The sequence below is a fragment of the Salmo trutta genome, chromosome 25, assembly GCF_901001165.1.
Source record: "Salmo trutta chromosome 25, fSalTru1.1, whole genome shotgun sequence".
NCBI lineage: Eukaryota > Metazoa > Chordata > Actinopteri > Salmoniformes > Salmonidae > Salmo > Salmo trutta.
Genome location: NC_042981.1, coordinates 6,786,891 through 6,801,008, shown reverse-complemented (window position 1 = coordinate 6,801,008; position 14,118 = coordinate 6,786,891). Strand labels below are relative to the sequence as shown.

The 14,118-nt window shown below is 40.8% G+C and overlaps 1 protein-coding gene across 2 annotated transcripts in view; it reads right to left on the bottom strand.

Annotated features, from left to right (window-relative positions):
* Window positions 1-14,118, bottom strand: part of LOC115161929 (gamma-2-syntrophin-like) — a 76,710-nt gene that overhangs the window by 4,648 nt on the left and 57,944 nt on the right. For both annotated transcript variants that reach the window (XM_029712771.1, XM_029712772.1), the window contains 3 exons: window positions 13,538-13,654; window positions 12,984-13,055; window positions 12,562-12,771 (listed from right to left, as the gene is read on the bottom strand). In XM_029712771.1, the coding sequence (XP_029568631.1) occupies window positions 12,562-12,771; window positions 12,984-13,055; window positions 13,538-13,654 (399 nt within the window). The remainder of the gene's footprint in view (window positions 1-12,561; window positions 12,772-12,983; window positions 13,056-13,537; window positions 13,655-14,118) is intronic.

Below are 14,118 nucleotides of genomic sequence, written 5' to 3'. Positions count from 1 at the left end.
AGGTCAGCTGAAGGGCAGCAGGTCGTCACTGATAAGGCAGGTCAGCTGAAGGGCAACAGGTCGTCACTGATAAGGCAGGCCAGCTGAAGGGCAGCAGGTCGTCACTGATAAGGCAGGTCAGCTGAAGGGCAGCAGGTCGTCACTGATAAGGCAGGTCAGCTGAAGGGCAGCAGGTCGTCACTGATAAGGCAGGTCAGCTGAAGGGCAACAGGTCGTCACTGATAAGGCAGGCCAGCTGCGGAACTAGGAAGGAGCAAGGAATTCGGCTCCAGGTCAAGTCAACAGATGAAGTGAGAAAAACCTCTAGAGGGGGGGGCCAGAGGGGCCCACCACAACGACCCTCCTACTGCAGTCTTGTGTCACACACAATTATTTCCACGCCCACCAAGGTTCTCGCATAAGGCAGGGCCATGACTACACCAGTGAGAGGAACCAATTAAGTTCCTGCCTAGCAACAATGTATCTAATCAAATGGCTACCCAGATTATTTGCATTGCCCCCCCCCCTCCCCTTTACGACCGCTGCTACTCTCTGATAATATCTATGCATAGTGACTTAAACAACAATACCTACATGTACACATTACCTCAATAACCTTGACTAACCGTTGACCCGCCACATTGACTCTGTACCGTAATACCCTGTATATAGCCTCCACATTGACTCTGTACCGTAACACCCTGTATATAGCCTCCACATTGACTCTGTACCGTAACACCCTGTATATAGCCTCCACATTGACTATGTACCGTAACACCCTGTATATAGTCTCCACATTGACTCTGTACCGTAATACCCTGTATATAGCCTCCACATTGACTCTGTACCGTAACACCCTGTATATAGCCTCCACATTGACTCTGTACCGTAACACCCTGTATATAGCCTCCACATTGACTCTGTACCGTAATACCCTGTATATAGCCTCCACATTGACTCTGTACCAGTACCCCCTGTATATAGCCTCCACATTGACTCTGTACCGGTACCCCCTGTATATAGCCTCCACATTGACTCTGTACCGGTACCCCCTGTATATAGCCTCCACATTGACTCTGTACCGTAACACCCTGTATATAGCCTCCACATTGACTCTGTACCGTAACACCCTGTATATAGTCTCCACATTGACTCTGTACCGGTACCCCCCTGTATATAGCCTCCACATTGACTCTGTACCGTAACACCCTGTATATAGCCTCCACATTGACTCTGTACCGGTACCCTCCTGTATATAGTCTCTCTAACTGTTGTATTCGGCACATGTGACTAATACAATGTGATTTGATGTGTAGTGGCTGTGTAGATGTGTGAGGAGTTGACCCTGACTAGTACGAGGTTATAAATAGCTGTGCTTGTGTAATCATAACTTGTCTCTGTAGCTGTATGACCCAGTGGGTGAATAAACTTGGTTTGAGCTTTTCCTAGTCGTCCGTTTGAGTTTTTACTCTGTTTGTTCAGAAACTGACAATATAAAATGCAAGAACAAAGTGAAATATCTACGGGGTGCCTCCAGACTGTAGCCTTCCATCTACTGCCCTGACAAGAACAACCAAATGTGTGACATTATGCTTTTCACAGTCTTATTGAAAGCAGTGATGTGTGAGGAGTGTCTCTGTAGTGAAGTGTAGATCTATGTGGAAATAATAAGGTTCTGTGTAGAAACCCTATCTTCCCCATGTTTCCGTTCTTCAGCAAATGAAGCCCACTCAAACCGAATGCTACTATTGCTCCTTACCGCTTCGGACACTTTGTTTGACACATTTTGCTGTGAATTTCAGGTGTTGCTCCTTTCACACTCTCTCACAAGGCTGGCGGGAACCTGCTGTTTTTAATGATTGACTACAGTGAACAGTGAATGCAGTAGGACTCTTGAGTGTCTTGCTGTTTAAAAATAACCTCTTCTCCACAGAGGTGCCTGGATGAAATTGAGTTGCCATGAAAAGAAAAGCCTTTTGTGATAATTTGATGTGTCATGCTAAACACAGACTACACGTTGCTAATTGGAAAGCTTCCTCAACAGGGATTGGGAGAATACAACATGCAGTGGTTTCAAGAAATGTCTATTCCAGAGTTAGGGTTAGTGCTGTCGTTCTACTCAACATAACACAACTAAAAACATATATTAAATTGGCTCATGACTATGACCCTGTCTAAGTTGAATGTGAATACACCAATACCAGCAGCATACCACCCTGCATCCCACTGCTGGCTAAGTAGAGTTGGTCCCTGGATGGATGGGAGACCAGATGCTGCTGGAAGTGATGTTGGAGGGCCAATAGGAGGTACCCTTTCCTCTGGTCTAAAAAAATATCCCAATGCCCCAGGGCAGTGATTTGGGACATTGTCCTGTGTAGGGTGCTGTCTTTCAGGTCAGATGTTAAACGGGTGTCCTGGCTAAATTCCCAATCGGGCCCTTACACAGTCACCTAATCATCCCCAGCTTACAATTGGCTCATTCCTGTAACTGTTCCCCAGGTTGTTGCTGTAAATGAGAATGTGTTCTCAGTCAACTGACCTGGGAAAATAAGGGTTAAATAAACACTTAACTCCATGTAAAACTATAAGGGACAAACAGTGTAGGTTTGTTCTAAATAATGTTTTTTTTTTAAAGCTGACGTCCATCCAATTAGTTTTCAGTTCCAGGCTTAGCCCAAGTTCAACTCTGTTGAGAGCTTTTCTGAAACCACAGGAGGCTTAGCCAAAGTTCAATCTCTGTTGAGAGCTTTTCTGAAACCACAGGAGACTTAGCCCAAGTTCAACTCTGTTGAGAGCTTTTCTGAAACCACAGGAGGCTTAGCCCAAGTTCAACTCTGTTGAGAGCTTTTCCGAAACCACAGGAGACTTAGCCCAAGTTCAACTCTGTTGAGAGCTTTTCCGAAACCACAGGAGACTTAGCCCAAGTTCAACTCTGTTGAGAGCTTTTCTGAAACCACAGGAGGCTTAGCCCAAGTTCAACTCTGTTGAGAGCTTTTCTGAAACCACAGGAGACTTAGTTCAACTCTGGTTTGAAACCACAGGAGGCTTGTCTAATTGGCTGGAGAACTGAGCATCACCAGCTAATGTAAATAATTCATCACATCTCATTGGTCTCCCAAGGATAATGTCTCAAGTTGACATAATTAATGGTGGAAAATGCTAATTATTATTGCTTTTTCACAGAGTGACAGAGGGGAAAAAGACCACATTTTAATTATGCCTTTTGTGCTGCCCACATTGCACACCTCAGGATAATGTTCAGACTAGGCTCACTCAGAGAATAAACACAGACAATTTATTCTATTCTATTTGTATTTGTGGTTCTGCTGAGACATGGACCACAATGCTTGATCATTCGCAGGACAGGGATTCCTCCCAGAGTCGTCATAGTGTACAAGGCTAAGTATGTCTTTAGTAGTGTACAAGGCCAACTATATCCTTCATAGTGTACAATGCCAACTACGTCCTTCATAGTTACCCTTGTACAATATGAAGGACGTAGTTGGCCTTGTACACTACCAAGAACAGTTGGCCATGTACACTACTAAGTACCATGCAGTGCATTCGGAAAGTATTTAGACCCCTTGACTTTTTCCACATTTTGTTACGTTACAACCTTATTCTAAAATGGATGAAATTGTTGTTTCCCCCCTCATCAATCTACAAACAGTACCCCACAATGACAATGCAAAATCTAGTTTTTAGAAATGTTGAGTAAATGTATACATATATATTTTTTTAAATCACATTTACATAAGTATTTAGACCCTTTATTAAGTACTTAGTTGAAGCACCTTTGGCAGCGATTACAGCCTTGAGTCTTCTTGGGTATGACACTACCAGCTTGGCACACCTGTATTTGGGGAATTTCTCCCATTCTTCTCTGCAGATCCTCTCAAGCTCTGTCAGGTTGGATGCAGAGTGTTGCAGCACAGCTCTATTCAGGTCTCTCCAGAGATGTTCGATCGGGTTCAAGTCCAGGCTCTAGCTGGGCCACTCAAGGACATTCAAAGACTTGTCCTGAAGCCACTCCTGTGTTGTCATGGCTGTGTACTTAGGGTAATTGTCCTGTTGGAAGGTTGAACCTTCACCCCAGACTGAGGTCCTGAGCGCTCTGGAGCAGGTTTTCATCAAGGATCTTTTTGTACTTTGCTCTGTTAAACTTTCCCTCGATCCTGATTAGTCTCCCAGTCCCTGCCGCTGAAAAACATCCCCACAGCATGATGGTGCCACCAGCATGCTACACCGTAGGGATGGTGCCAGTTTCCTCCAGACATGACCCTTGGAATTCAGGCAAAAGAGTTTAATCTTGGTTTCATCAGACCAGAGAATCTTGTTTCTCATGGTCTGAGAGTCCTTTGGGTGCCTCCTGGCAAACTCCAAGCAGGCTGTCATGAGCCAAGTGGCTTCCGTCTGGCCTCTCTACCATAAAGGCCTGATTGGTGGAGTGCTGCGGAGATGGTTGTCCTTCTGGAAGGTTCTCCCATCTCCACAGAGGAACTCTGGAGCTCTGTCAAAGTGACCATCGGGTTCTTGGATACCTCCCTGACCAAGACCCCTTCTCCCTTGATTGCTAAGTTTGGCCGGGTGGCCAGCTCTAGGAAGAGTCTTGTTGGTTCCAAACTTCTTCCATTTAAGAATGATGGAGGCCACCGTGTTCTTGGGGACCTTCAATGCTGCAGAAATGTTTTGGTATCCATCCCCAGATCTGTGCCACGACACAATCCTGTCTCGGAGCTCTATGGACGATTCCTTCGACCTCATGGCTTGGTTTTTGCTCTGACATGCACTGTCAACTGTGGGACCTTATATAGACAGGTGTGTGCCTTTCAAAATCATGTCCAATTAATTGAATTTACCACAGGTGGACTCCAATCAAGTTGTAAAAACACATCAAGGATAATCAATGGAAACAGAATGCACCTGAGCTCAATTTGATTCTCATAGCAAAGGGTCTGAAAACGTAGGTAAGTAAGCTATTTCTGCTTTTAAATTTTGTATAAATGTGCAAAAAATTTAGCTTTGTCATTATGGGGAATTGAGTGTAGATTGATGAGGGAAAAATGCATTTAATCAATTTTAGAATAAGGCTGTAACGTAACAAAATGTGTAAAACGTCAAGGGGTCTGAATAATTTCCGAATGCACTGTATGTCCTTCATAGTGTACAAGGCCATCTTATATATCTTTCATAGTTTACAAGGCCAACTATGTCCTTCATAGTTTACAAGGCCATCTTATATATCTTTCATAGTTTACAAGGCCATCTTATATATCTTTCATAGTTTACAAGGCCAACTATGTCCTTCATAGTTTACAAGGCCAACTATGCCCTTCATAGTTTACAAGGCCAACTATGTTATTTGTAGTGTACAAGGCCAACTATGTTATTTGTAATGTACAAGGCCAACTATGTTATTTGTAATGTACAAGGCCAACTATGTTATTTGTAGTTTACAAGGCCAACTATGTTATTTGTAGTTTACAAGGCCAACTATGTTCTTTGTAGTTTACAAGGCCAACTATGTAATTTGTAATTCACAAGGCCAACTATGTTATTTGTAGTTTACAAGGCCAACTATGTTATTTGTAGTTTACAAGGCCAACTATGTTATTTGTAGTTTACAAGGCCAACTATGTTATTTGTAGTTTACAAGGCCAACTATGTTATTTGTAGTTTACAAGGCCAACTATGTCCTTTATAATTTACAAGGCCAACTATGTACTTTGTAATTTACAAGGCCAACTATGTCCTTCGTAGATTACAAGGCCAACTATATCCTCCATAGTGTACAAGGCCAACTATGTTATTTGTAATTTACAAAGCCAACTATGTTATTTGTAGTTTACAAGGCCAACTATGTTATTTGTAGTTTACAAGGCCAACTATGTTATTTGTAGTTTACAAGGCCAACTATGTCCTTTATAATTTACAAGGCCAACTATGTCCTTTGTAATTTACAAGGCGAACTATGTCCTTTATAATTTACAAGGGCCAACTATGTCCTTCGTAGTGAGTGTACAAGGCCAGCTACTGTATGTCGTATTAATGTTGTATTTTTAAAAACGTTTTTTTTTTTTCAATAAACAGCAAGTCCCGGTCCACTGAAGTACAGGATACATCACATTCCACTGAAGTACAGGATACATCACATTCCACTGAAGTACAGGATACATCACATTCCACTGAAGCACAGGATGCATCACATTCCACTGAAGCACAGGATACATCACATTCCACTGAAGTACAGGATACATCACATTCCACTGAAGTACAGGATACATCACATTCCACTGAAGTACAGGATACATCACATTCCACTGAAGTACAGGATACATCACATTCCACTGAAGTACAGGATACATCACATTCCACTGAAGTACAGGATACATCACATTCCACTGATGTACAGGATACATCACATTCCACTGAAGTACAGGATACATCACATTCCACTGAAGTACAGGATACATCACATTCCACTGAAGTACAGGATACATCACATTCCACTGAAGTACAGGATACATCACATTCCACTGAAGTACAGGATACATCACATTCCACTGAAGTACAGGATACATCACATTCCACTGAAGTACAGGATACATCACATTCCACTGAAGTACAGGATACATCACATTCCACTGAAGTACAGGATACATCACATTCCACTGAAGTACAGGATACATCACATTCCACTGAAGTACAGGATACATCACATTCCACTGAAGTACAGGATACATCACATTCCACTGAAGTACAGGATACATCACATTCCACTGAAGTACAGGATACATCACATTCCACTGAAGTACAGGATACATCACATTCCACTGAAGTACAGGATACATCACATTCCACTGAAGTACAGGATACATCACATTCCACTGAAGTACAGGATACATCACATTCCACTGAAGTACAGGATACATCACATTCCACTGAAGTACAGGATACATCACATTCCACTGAAGTACAGGATACATCACATTCCACTGAAGTACAGGATACATCACATTCCACTGAAGTACAGGATGCATCACATTCCACTGAAGTACAGGATACATCACATTCCACTGAAGTACAGGATACATCACATTCCACTGAAGTACAGGATACATCACATTCCACTGAAGTACAGGATACATCACATTCCACTGAAGTACAGGATACATCACATTCCACTGAAGTACAGGATACATCACATTCCACTGAAGTACAGGATACATCACATTCCACTGAAGTACACGATACATCACATTCCACTGAAGTACAGGATACATCACATTCCACTGAAGTACAGGATACATCACATTCCACTGAAGTACAGGATACATCACATTCCACTGAAGTACAGGATACATCACATTCCACTGAAGTACAGGATACATCACATTCCACTGAAGTGCAGGATACATCACATTCCACTGAAGTACAGGATACATCACATTCCACTGAAGTACAGGATACATCACATTCCACTGAAGTACAGGATACATCAGCACACAGGACATGACCATGTGTTCCTACTTTCAAGGGTTCAGTCTATGAAAGATTAAGAGAGGCTGTTATTTCATTGGCCTTCATTTTGTTTGAGTCTGCAGTTCATATGTTGACATTTTCTTCTGGTACAGTTGAGAACTTGCCTAAGGAATGAATGTCCTCAGAATTAAGAGGAAACTTAATTGAGCCCCTTGGAATCATGATCCTGAACTATCCATGACCACACACGCACTCTATGGAACATAAATGGATATATTTGCCTTCAGAGATTGTCAGATTGATAACTTATTTTCTCAACAGCCAATGAATTTTAGGAACCTGTGTCTGGTAAACCATTTAAGCTGTGTGATTACAATTGCTAGTTTAATATCAAATCAAATCAAATTGTATTTGTCACATACACGTGTTTAGCAGATGTTATTGCACGTTTAGCGAAATGCTTGTGTTTCTAGCTCCAACAGTGCAGTAATATCTAACAAGTAATATCTAACAATTTCACAACAACACACACAAATCTAAAGTAAAGGAATGGAATTAAGAAAATATAAATATTCGGGCGAGCAATGTCAGAGCTGCATAGATTAAGATACTAAATAGTATAGAATACAGTATATACTGTAAACATTATTAAAGCGGCCAGTGATTTCAAGTCTATATATATATATAGGGCAGCAGCCTCTAATGTGCTAGTGATGGCTATTTAACAGTATTTAACAGTCGGATGGCCTTAACAGTATAACTGACATGGGTTGGTGAGGACAGTTGATGCAGTACCAAATTGTGGAATTTTGTCGGTTCACACTTTGCCCTTGAAATGTATTTCAGCACTGCAGTGATTTACATCTCTTCTGACAGGTTCTTTCCTTTGTATTATTTATACATGTCTGTAGTTAAAGGGGTTCTTGAGCATCATAGCCCTCAGGCTTAACTGTGCTTTTTACTTAGCCTTTTGCCTTTGGTTGGCTGCTTTTGAAGAGGAGGATTATACAGAACCCTGCCGGCCATTCCATGAGGTCCCGACTTGACATCTAGCATACTTTTTTACTCTTGGTTCAAATGAATGATCATGAAAAGAAATGAGTTCAAAAAGGGAGCATAGTTATTGTGGAAAAACATCAAATCTAATTGTGAAAAATATTTGTAAAGTTTTTGACGAGTGTCCAGTTTTTCAGACATTGCTAAGCCAGGTGTTATGAAGTGTCCTGCAACGCTCAATAAGGCACTTCAGGTGTTATGAATCCCTGTACATTCCTTTAAAATGCTGTATGTGAGTATCAGAAATGACCCTATTGGTACTTTTGTCTTGAAACAATCAATAACACCTCTATACACACGGATGATAGTAGCAGGCCCACTGTGTAGATTGACTAGGTTATTCCTATTATTAGCTGAGGTGAGTCAGTCTAGTGTAAGAGACTGTACCTTTTGGCTGTAATGATGAGTAGCTAAGTAATTTAATGCAGTCTAAACTTTAGAAAATCTTTTACATATACAGGTAAAGATAATATGAAAGATTAAATAAAAATACATTAAATACTGAAAGGAAGACCATAATGCCGCAGGCCTTACCGTAACAGAGCTCATCACCAACATGCTACAGACCTTACCGTAACAGAGCTCCTCACCATAATGCTGCAGACCTTACCGTAACAGAGCTCATCACCATAATGCTACAGACCTTACCATAACAGAGCTCATCACCATAATGCTGCAGACCTTACCGTAACAGAGCTCATCACCAACATGCTGCAGACCTTACCGTAACAGAGCTCATCACCATAATGCTACAGATCTTACCGTAACAGAGCTCATCACCATAATGCTACAGACCTTACCATAACAGAGCTCATCAGCATAATGCTACAGACCTTACCGTAACAGAGCTCATCACCATATTGTTGCAGACCTTACCGTAACAGAGCTCATCACCATAATGCTGCAGGCCTTACCGTACCAGAGCTCATCACCATAATGCTGCAGACCTTACCGTAACAGAGCTCATCACCATCATGCTGCAGACCTTACCATAACAGAGCTCATCACCATATTGTTGCAGACCTTACTGTAACAGAGCTCATCACCATATTGTTGCAGACCTTACCGTAACAGAGCTCATCACCATCATGCTGCAGACCTTACCGTAACAGAGCTCATCACCATATTGTTGCAGACCTTACCGTAACAGAGCTCATCACCATCATGCTGCAGACCTTACCGTAACAGAGCTCATCACCATATTGTTGCAGACCTTACTGTAACAGAGCTCATCACCATCATGTTACAGACTTTACCATAACAGAGCTCATCACCATATTGTTGCAGACCTTACTGTAAGAGGCAATTTAATGGTTCAATGAGGTGAGGACTAATTCTTTAGATCCCTTTAAGCTACGTTTTATTAAACTAACACTAATGTTTTAAAAAGGAACAAACCGTGAAAAGAAACTGCCCGTCTTCCAATTCTCTGTGCAATTGATTTCCTTGTCGGAGAAATTAAAAGCAGCTCTGGATCAGTAATTAAAATTTGTATCTTGGAAATGTTACCTATTTGGACAAATTAAGGTTTCCATAAATAACAATCACACAGCCTAACAGTTGTATTGTCCTGCCCCAAGAAAATGCATTAAGTATGTTCTTCCTCATAATGACATACATTTTTGTATTTTGCAAAACTTTGTCACATGAACTCTGAGAACTTTTCTAAAAGGAACAGATTATAAAATGTATTCCTTTGTGAATTTAATATATTCCCTCCAGGCATAAACTGGTTTAATCAACGTTGTTTCAACGTAATTTGTCAACATATTGTGTTAACTCTCTGGTACATGTGGGACGAACTCGTCCCACCTACGTAACAGCCACTGAAATCCAGTGGCGCGATTTTTGAATCGTTAGAAATGCTATAACTTCAATTTCTCAAACATATGACTATTTCACAGCTATTTAAAGACAAGAATCTCGTTAATCTAACCCCACTGTCCGATTTCAAAAAGGCTTTACAACAAAAGCAAAACATTAGATTATGTTAGCAGAGTACCCAGCCAGAAAAAATCAGACACCCATTTTTCAAGCTAGCATATCATGTCACATAAACCCAAACCACAGCTAAATGCAGCACTAACCTTTTATAATCTTCATCAGATGACACACCTAGGACATTGTGTTATACAATACATGCATGTCTGTTCAATCAAGTTCATATTTATATCAAAAACCAGCTTTTTACATTAGCATGTGACGTTCAGAAAAAGCATAACCACCGCAAACTTCCGGTGAATTTACTAACAGTTTGCTAAATTACTCACGATAAACGTTCACAAAAAGCATAACAATTATTTTAAGAATTATAGATACATTACCCCTCTATGCACTCGATATGTCCGATTTTAAAATAGCTTTTCGGATGAAGCACATTTTGCAATAATCTAAGTACATAGCCCGGCATTACAGGGCTAGCTATTTAGATACCCACCCAGGTCAGCATCCACCAAAATCACATTTCCTATAAGAAAGATGTTCTTACCTTGCTTGTTCTTCATCAGAATACACTGCCAGGACTTCTACTTCAATAACAAATGTTGGTTTGGTCCCAAATAATCCATCGTTATATCCAAACAGCGACGTTTTGTTCGTGAGTTCTAGAATGCTTTTTCGCGGTGTCGCGCATGGCGCATTGGCGTGTCAAAAATGTCTAAATATTCCATTACCGTACTTCGAAGCATGTCAACCGCTGTTTAAAACCAATTTTTATGCCATTTATGTCGTAGAGAAGTGATAATATTCCGACCGGGAGTATGCATTGAGCCTAAACAGCCGAATAAAATTTCTCCTCAGAAGCGACTCATGCACGCGCATCATTGAAAGGTCCTCCGAGCATCCACTTACAAAAGGCGATAATATGTTTCAACCTGAGGTTCCCTCGTAAACCTTCAGTTATTTCGCGGGCTCTGAGAGCCTATTGGAGCCCTGGGAATTGTCACGTTACAGCTAAGATCCTTACTTTTCAATAAAAAGAGGTAAGACGCACGACTCCTTGTCAGACAGGGTACTTCCTGCTTGAAACCTTGTCAGGTTTTTGCCTGCCATAGGAGTTCTGTTATACTCACAGACACCATTCAAACAGTTTTAGAAAATTCAGAGTGTTTTCTATCCAAACCTGAACAATAATATGCATATTCTAGCTTCTGAGTTGGTGTAGGAGGCAGTTAAAAATGGGAACATATTTTTTCCAAAATTCTCAATACTGCCCCCTATACCAAACAGGTTAGGAATCCTCATGGAAAATACATTGGATTTTTTTTTAAAGTAAACTGTTGTTTTGAGGGTGATATTTCACCCACGGGATTATGTCATCATGGGACCCAAATATCAACATAGACAAACTTTGTATAAAATATGTTGAATTTGTACCTTTAAAACAATGTCAAGTCTTCAACGTTACAGTATATCCACTATCAGAAAAAATAAAAAAATACACTGGGAAGCACCTCCTACTGGAGAATTTATGCATCTACAGTTACACTTTGGTCTCCCATTCAGGATTTTAATCAAGCCCTGCTCGGCTATGATACTTGTCCCTGGCTATTACCAATGTGCTATCGTGAATGATTGTTGAGCAATCTACACTTAAAAACGAAATAGATTCACTTTTTCCTGTCAAAGTTATTCTACAGGGTAGGTTTAATGTTTAATGAAATGTAACTGGATTCACCTCAACCGAAAATTGAAGATAAAGAATAGGACTAAATCAAATCAAACTTTTTGTGAAAGTTCATTTAAAGTTTGAATTGATTTAGTCCTGTTCTTTAACTTTAATTATTTCTCATTGATCAACGACTCAACCCATTATGACCCAGTTATCCACTGTGGAATGATCCCACTGGGTTGGCACTGTATTTTGCTGCAGTTAACATTTTTCAATGTGTGATAACACTATGAAGGCTCTCTGGGGAATGTGGCCCAGTTCAAAATTAGCAAAATGTCAGTCATATCTCAGCACTACTTATAAGAACCCCCAAGCATTTCACTACAGAGAGCTTCACATAATTTCCAAACAAACCACTTTGCTGTTCCACATACCCCGACTCTCTGCACCTCCATAAAGACGGCTCTTTGAAAGGACTTCTCCCACACAGCGAGGTCAGAGGTCATCTCCACACTGAAGGTGTGACTCTGGCCGTGGCCGACCAGGATACTGAAACAGAAAGGCTCTCCGTCCTGCACCTCTTCATCCTGCTGGAGGCCAAGGTAGAACTTGGCCTGGATCCAACAGTCCTCTGCCATCCACAGCTACAACACCACATCCAACATGAAGTGTCATCAGTTCTATTCACTGGGAACCATATTTCAACTTGATATGAATAGGCTTCTATACGAGTAACTGTCATGTTGGTGTAGATCTACATCAAGACATGATTCACAAAACATGTTGAGTAACATGCACATAATTCAGGTAGCAGTCGATCCTATTATCTTATTCTGCATGTGAACTTTGAACATACCTTGTGAACCTTGAACAGAACCTCATAAAGGATATACAGGGTTTCAGCTTGTCCCCAGTCAGTTGCACTAACCTGAGATGGGGGGGGGGGACAAAAGTGAGTGTATATTATAAGCCTTTATTTTCTCATCAATGTAATGTCTTACAGACAGGATTTAAGATACTTCGAACCAAAGTAAATGAACCAACATATAGTGTGCTTGACAAACATCCTTTGGAAGCTCTGCATTAACCCATTTAACCCGTCTTACTCAACCAAATAACCTCACCTCGGGAAGACAATTACATGGTTTCATTACCCATGATTTGTTTAGTGGGTGGTTCGGGGGTCCAGCTCAAAACTCATTTCAGAAATAGATGATGTAATTGTAAAAGCATGAACGAAAAGATCCAGAATAACCAATGTAGCTACACACTGACTGTAGCCCACCAACATGCTCCCGGGCTAAAGGAACATTTAATGGACTATCATGGTGGAATAAAAGCTGAACTTGTCAATCCTTGGACTCCTGAACAGTTAATGGATGAAGAGGAAATCAATAAAGAGGTTCATACAGGAGGACTCGTGAAGATGTAGAGCCAAGGGCCTCTCAATGCCAGGAACTTGAAGGTATTCGATGGACCAGCATCATCAGCATGCGGGTTTCCACACACCCAACCCATGTGGACAATCTGCAGAGGCAAGGTTCAAGGGATGAAAATCCATTCTGTTGCATTTTTTTGTTGTTGTTATTTTTAATTAACCTCTATGCTATGAGTGGATACGTCTTTATTAACGGTACAGTTGAAGTCAGAAGATTACGTACCCTTAGGTTGGAGTCATTAAAACTCGTTTTTTTCAACCACTCCACAAATTTCTTGTTATCAAACTAAAGTTTTGGCAAGTCAGTTAGGACATCTACTTTGTGCATGACACAAGTAATTTTTCCAACAATTGTTTACAGACAGATTATTTCACTTATAATTCACTGTATCACAATTCCAGTGGGTCAGAAGTTTACATACACTAAGTTGACTGTGCCTTTAAACAGCATGGAAAATTTCAGAAAGTGATGTCATGGCTTTAGAAGCTTCTGAAAGGCTAATTGACAAAATTTGAGTCAATTGGAGGTGTAACTGTGGAAGTATTTCAAGGC